Raw genomic sequence first — 6,453 nt, 5'->3', positions numbered from 1 at the left:
GAGAATTATAAATTAGGCATCTGAAGTTGAGAGCCAGTATTGCGTAGAAACTACTCCGTCATTAATATTTAGGCATAGCCATGCTTTCTCATGCAAACAAAATAGGGTTGACGCTGGAGTGTTAGCGGCTTTATCACACAAGTACATTGTAGGGAAACCCTCATAAAAATCAGCGCTCAAAAATTGAATTCCAAGAAGCGTGGCTAATGTCTGAAGAGGAGAGACAACGTCTTGTCGGCAATGCTGATGGTTCATCGTCTAAGTTTGACGATTCGGCTGCGAATAATGAAGAAAACATTGAAGACCAGTTACTCTTTGAAGACGTTCCTGTTTATACAACTTGCCCGAATTGCAAGGAAAAAATTGTGACAAGAACCAGTTTTAAAAGGGGAAAATATACATATTGGACTTCAGCGTGCCTTTGTATTTTTCAGTGAGTATTACGGGTAAAAATCAAAACGAAATTATTAATTCCACAGATAAATGCAGTTGAAATGGTTTACCTTAGCCGCACTTAGTTCAATTAGGTTTTCATAGATAGAAAGGCTGCTAGTTCGTGTTTTTTTTCTTTTTTTTCAACATCGATTCTGCAACAATGATTTTGTTTTGTCAATCGAAATGTGGTATTCAATTTGGGAGCTATATTTGTTATGCTTTTTATGAATTATACAATATACTTAAAACATTGTTGGAAATACATATATACTTCATTATTTTACCATGAACTTCAAAGCATGTAGAACACCAGAATTTTAAATGGCCATAACACTAAATTCGACAAACAAAAACAATATTTTGAATTTATAGAATAACGGCTTTGAATTGGCTTCCAAGTTTTAGTCGCTACTGAGGGAATTTTATAAACCATCTAGTGCAATGGAAAATTCCTTCACTCAATGAAATTACATTAATTTCTCAATATGTTTGATATTCATATATTCGCTAGAAGTTTTGCCTCGAGGTTATACCTCTCCAGACTGAATTGTTTTTATCAAGATCTGAAATACGTCAAGGACAAAAGTAGATAAAATATATTCACTATATCTTGGTTGTTTTTGTCATTCTTTTTGAGTTATGATTGTTACTAAATATTGATAGCAAATTTGTCATTTATGATCATCAGCACCATCGAGTTTTCAGTTATGCTTATTTATTTTAAAATCAGTATTTCGACCATACAATTGTAGTGGAAAAATCCTCGGCTTAAAAAAACTGCTCTCCAACTATTTGGACTTTGTTCTAGCAACATGCTAATAAAACAAGCGAAAACTGGAGGAGTAAATATCTTAATAAAGATTTTTTTTCCACATATTTATTCTTGGATTTATACTGGGTGTTTGTGAAATGTTTTATAGTGGGGATTTATTAAAAAATAGTAGGATTGAAAAACAATAGAATACATGCTCGCCGATAGGCAACAAAAACCAAAATATAATGTAAAGAAAGCCTTTCTATGTCGGCATTCGATGAAACTGAAACCACGGATTTTCGGTGGAAATAAAAAAATTCAAACACACTGAGTTGCTGAGCGAAAATTAATTGCCCAAATTCATTCACGCCGAAAAAAGCATGCTGAAACTGAAAGAAAGATCACTGAGGAAATCCTCAAATTTTGACAAAGAAGCCTTGCTGTTTTGAATTAAAATAGATGTCCGGTCATAATGTAAATTAAGTAATTTGGAATTCATAGGTATTACTAAAGGAAGAACTAGTGAATCGCGGAAATTGATAAGTTTGCATGGTGGATCTTAGCTACTTTTTTCAGTATCGTTGGAAAACTTTATTTTCTTTTCCGTAAATTGTTTATTATTATTTCCTATTCTAATCTAACCAAACGTCTTTCAATAATTTTAGCAAAATTATAACGGCATCCCATTTTTTAACACTTCCTCATTACCTATATTTAATATTCTTCGTTCGCATATAGAATAAATATAAAAGCACAAATTCACATAAAAATACTCATTTTCACAAGATATAAAAACAGATAAATATAAACCACACACAAGTAATTTTCAACGCAAGTGATGGTCTCGAAAAAAAAACAACTAATAATATATTATTTAGTAATTCCGTTTGAATACAAAACGGCATTGAGTAGATTATACTAAAACGTTCACACTCTTTTTCATTAGATATCTTCATAAATCATGCATAAAAGGAATTGTAAGTTTATTAAGGAATAGAAGTAGACGCTAGACGTCAGTCATTGTCCAAAATAATCTTGATACGATAAGGATTTAGAGCATGGCTTACTTAGCATTTCTTTTTTAATATCCATGGCTGTATAAATCGTTGGCTCTACCATTTATTACCGTTTTTGTTGCCGCTGTTTGTTGTTCTAGCGTTTGCATTTGCTTTTCAAATACTAAATACGTTATATTTGTTCAAAGAAATATATTTTTCAGTTACATTTAATCGCACAAGCCATCTTTATTGTGAGTACAAGGCAGAGAATTTCTTGTTTTTAAGACTTTTAACTGAATTAAGAATACAAAGTTACATAGAATTATTTCCAATGCATTCAAGAATTTTTCCCATTTCTGTGGTTTTTGGTTTTCCCGCCATTTTTGGCAAACACGTTTGCGTCTATTTAGAATTTCCACGTGGATTGTTCAAGGTTGAATTAGTCTTTTAAAATGTTTCATTTATGATTAGAAGAATTTAAAATGATTTTGAAAATAAATAACATGTTTAAAAAGACTTTAAAGTTCAAGTTTTAAGTTATTTTGTTTTGTTTTGAAAAACAAAATGGCTTCATGGATTTTTCTTTTGTTAGTGTGTACATAAAAGCGTTTGCAGCTGTTTTATGTTTATAATTAAAGTAGGGTCACATTTTCGTTTCGCATTTATCTTTTTGAGCTTCCAACGAAATATTTCAACAAAAATCAATTGTAAAGACGGTTAACGTGCGCCGTGAAACACCAACATGCATAGTCTAAACCTCGTGCGATAAGAGCCACCTTGTACTTATACGTCTTTTATCACAGAATATCCTGTAATTACAAAACTCTCAACGCACTCGACACAAAGTGATTGATTTCCTACCGAGAAAAATGAGTTAGTTTATAATTGAAATCTTCAAATGAATGAACCTCTACGATTCTTATCAGCTTAACATATGAACTCAAGTATTTCTATTATTTGCCGATTTAAGAAATTTCCAAAATCCATTTTGCCTGGAGCGTTCAATTTAATTTATAAAGATGACAGATGGATGCAGTTTGCAGATTAGCGTACTTTTAATATTGAAATAAAGTTGTTGTACTAAAGTACGTGAAAAACTTGAGATAATATCATCATATTAGTCTTTTATAAAAACGTTTTCTCTGTTTCTTAAAATGGCACAGGAAGGTAAGGAAGGGAAACAGGAAAAAAAAAAAAAAAAAAAAAAAAAAAAAAGAAAGAAAGAACAAAACATATTTTTTGTGAAACCGGAAAGTTGAATAGTGCATAATGAGTCTTAATTATAAATGAGGCTTGAAATTAAAACTAACGCATCGCGTTATAGAAGGCCCCATCTTGAAAATGTGGCCAAAGCAAAACTAACCGCCTAATCTAATATAAAAACCCGGCTGACGTCATAGTTTTGTAAATTATTTTCCACTCATTCTTCTCAAGAGCCTGAAAGAGTCTAAAGGTCTGATGGCTACCATGTTGGTTGATATTAAGGGGGAAAAAAAACTAATTGTTAAATTTTTCCAAGATGGTCGCGAAACGAGCTTCTTTAGGTAATGCCGCCTTTCACGCCTTATATGGCACACTGACATGCGCAGTAGATTAAAATATCAATTATTTTTCAATTTAGATTTTCAAAACAATTTTCTTTTTCTTTCAGATGTTACTGCTGCGTTTGGATACCATTTATTTTAGACGGGCTTAAAAATGTAGTTCACACGTGTCCAAAGTGTGGAGAAAAACTGGCCGAGTATAGTAGATTAAGAATTGACCGAATTTGGAAGAAGAAAAAGAAGCACAGACAAGCTGCACACCATTACAGCGCGTCTGCTCGGTAGATACTCCATGTACGTTCTACCTAGCTAATGTCGCTGAAGACAGAATATGAATACACCTAACTGAAAAAACGTAGTCAGGTTCGAGAAGGTCATATCATCGAAGCTAAGACCGAAAAGGATTTTGGGTACTCCGAAATGTGTATTATATTTGCATATAGACATGTAAAAATGCACAGTAGAGCAAAGTCGGTCGACCTAGATTAACAACATGCCAAAGCCATGATGCATAAAATGTGCACAGGAAGGGAAAACTGCAATACGCATGAAATTAGCATAATTGTGTCTTCCCATGCTCCCCTTCGGTCTTAGCTCTGATGACATAACCTTTTTTTGAACGCGACGTTTTTTCAATTAGGTGTATATAAATAGATGAAGAACACTGCTGGTGAAATAGGACATGAAGAGCCTACCTTCTGTGCATGGATGCTGAAGTTGGATTTTATAAGAGGACTAATGTATTAGGGTTTTTTTAATTGTATTATTGTTTGTGGGTTGCCACGTCACAGTTTCATTCAATAGAGGGCAACGTCTCATACGAGAAAACAAAAATGAAAAATTGAAGTATGTCTGCTTCAGATATATAAACCCTACTTTTAATGGTTATTTGAATGAATACACTGGATGGAGGAATAAAGTAAGAGTATTACTTATACTCTGATAAATACAATGGGAAAATATCAAATTATATTAAAAATTTAGAAAGAAAGACTGAAAAATAGTCTGTCCAACGGGGTATAAAAGATGGTGTCACGACGTTACTATACCAGAAAGACTGATTGTGATGGAATAGTGTTTATATCTTTCCACTGACGAGTGGTCAGCGGCAAGTGTGGTTGACTTATCACGTGGTGTGCCGTAACTGAGAACGTGACGGAACATTTTCATTGGCTGACCAGGAGTAGCAATCACGTGCGCTGTGATTGGTTCTGATCGATGATATCGTTGACTTTGTACCGTGAACAGTAATGCGATATCTTTTCTATTTCGTCAAAAACGGTCAATATTTAAAATACAAAATGGTCACTACAACAAAAGTACAAGAGGAACACAGAGGCACAAAGAGGGAGAGGAGGACAAAAAAGGGCCAAAAAAGGGAACAAAAAAAAAAGATGATTAAAAATGATTTCATTCTTAATCTTCTTCTCCTAATTGATGACCACTTGTGAAGTTGAACTTGAACCCTTAAGGTATTAGGATACGAAAAATGACGATTTGCTCGAAAAAAATTTTTTTCTGAAATTTCGTAACTTTAAACTTTTGTCTTTCATATGTTAGTGAAACTTCTTGCAATATTTGATTGGAAAAACCAAAATTTTGAGACAAATCGAAATCGTGACTTTATCAAGACCGGAAATGTCCCATCGCTTGCAATACCGTTGAGTCCAAATGCTCCTTTGTCCTTGTAAAAAGATCCTACATTGCGATCGTCCAGAACAACAGATAATTTGACAAGTGATGACAAAATGGAAGGCTGAAGGTGTTTTGACCAACACCATCGTGGCTCCCTGCAGCTTCCGGCTCCAAACGAAGAAATGCAATTTTCTCGAACTTTATTTGCCGCTAAAACTTCAACTTCGAAAAGCTAAAAGGCCCTTGGATTTCATTCGATTTTTCTAAAATTTGGAGAGTTTATAAAGTAACTCATGATCCAAAAAAGGGTGTCTCCGATTTTTGAAATTTAATTTCTTTCCAAAGTTATGACGCTTTTTACTCTACACAACACTCCAAAAGCAATCGTCGAACTTTGATCAAAAATAGCGAGAGATATAAAACAGATATCAAAAATCTGGGACACCCTTTTTGAACTTATTATCTCCTGAGTATGTTAAGACATTTTTCGCAAACATAGCTTAAAATGTACGTGTCCGTTAACGTTTTTACTGAGGCATGGTCAAATTTCGCTTCGAGGACAATAACGTGAACAACAATTTAAAAAATCGTATTTTGAAGATTGCTTTATAAACTATGTTTATTCAGCTTTCAGAAAATGTATACTTTGTTTGTGTTATACTTAAAGCAAGCGCGTTATTTAAGTTTGCGCGCATAGTGGTCGTAAACGTATCCTAATACCTTAAAACGAAGGATGACAAAATGAATAATGCAATACAAAATATAATAAAAAAATATAAAAACCCTTATCTCTAAGATATGTGGTCGTTTTTGTGAACGCAAGTCACTTTTAACAAAACCGGTCATAATTCGGCGATTCTCTTTGAACAAAATCGACCCGCAGATGTCCGCATTCGTTCGTTGCCACATTAAGATAACATTTGATGCCAATTTTACCGCGCCTTGGTGATCAATATTCAGTCGTTATCTTGGTTCGGCAAAGAATATATATGACGGCGAAAATTACGGGATAAATTTCCTAAAGCCACTTAATGCTATTTTGATAAACATGCGAACTCCGTTTCTGCGAGCTTCACGCTGAAATTTG

General features: G+C 33.7%; 1 protein-coding gene across 1 annotated transcript; it reads left to right on the top strand.

The window, feature by feature from the left end:
- Nucleotides 1–26: 26 nt before the first annotated feature.
- LOC116299289 (LITAF domain-containing protein) lies at nucleotides 27–5,207 on the top strand. Its single transcript, XM_031707919.2, has 2 exons — nucleotides 27–433; nucleotides 3,839–5,207. The coding sequence occupies exons 1-2, from the start codon at nucleotides 207–209 to the stop codon at nucleotides 4,014–4,016; spliced, it is 405 nt and encodes a 134-aa protein (XP_031563779.1). The 5' UTR covers nucleotides 27–206; the 3' UTR covers nucleotides 4,017–5,207.
- The last annotated feature ends 1,246 nt before the right edge of the window (nucleotides 5,208–6,453 follow it).

This window comes from Actinia tenebrosa, unplaced genomic scaffold (assembly GCF_029948245.1).
Source record: "Actinia tenebrosa isolate PJP-AT-01 unplaced genomic scaffold, QUT_ActTen_1.0 PGA_scaffold5__44_contigs__length_20552954, whole genome shotgun sequence".
NCBI lineage: Eukaryota > Metazoa > Cnidaria > Anthozoa > Actiniaria > Actiniidae > Actinia > Actinia tenebrosa.
This window is presented reverse-complemented; position numbering and strand designations above follow the sequence as displayed.

Bases quoted from the DNA above. Each gene is read 5' to 3' on its own strand.
- LOC116299289 (XM_031707919.2), top strand. From the start codon at position 207: ATGTCTGAAGAGGAGAGACAACGTCTTGTCGGCAATGCTGATGGTTCA. The intron at 434-3,838 runs GTGAGTATTACG...TTTTTCTTTCAG, and splicing joins GCGTGCCTTTGTATTTTTCA to ATGTTACTGCTGCGTTTGGA.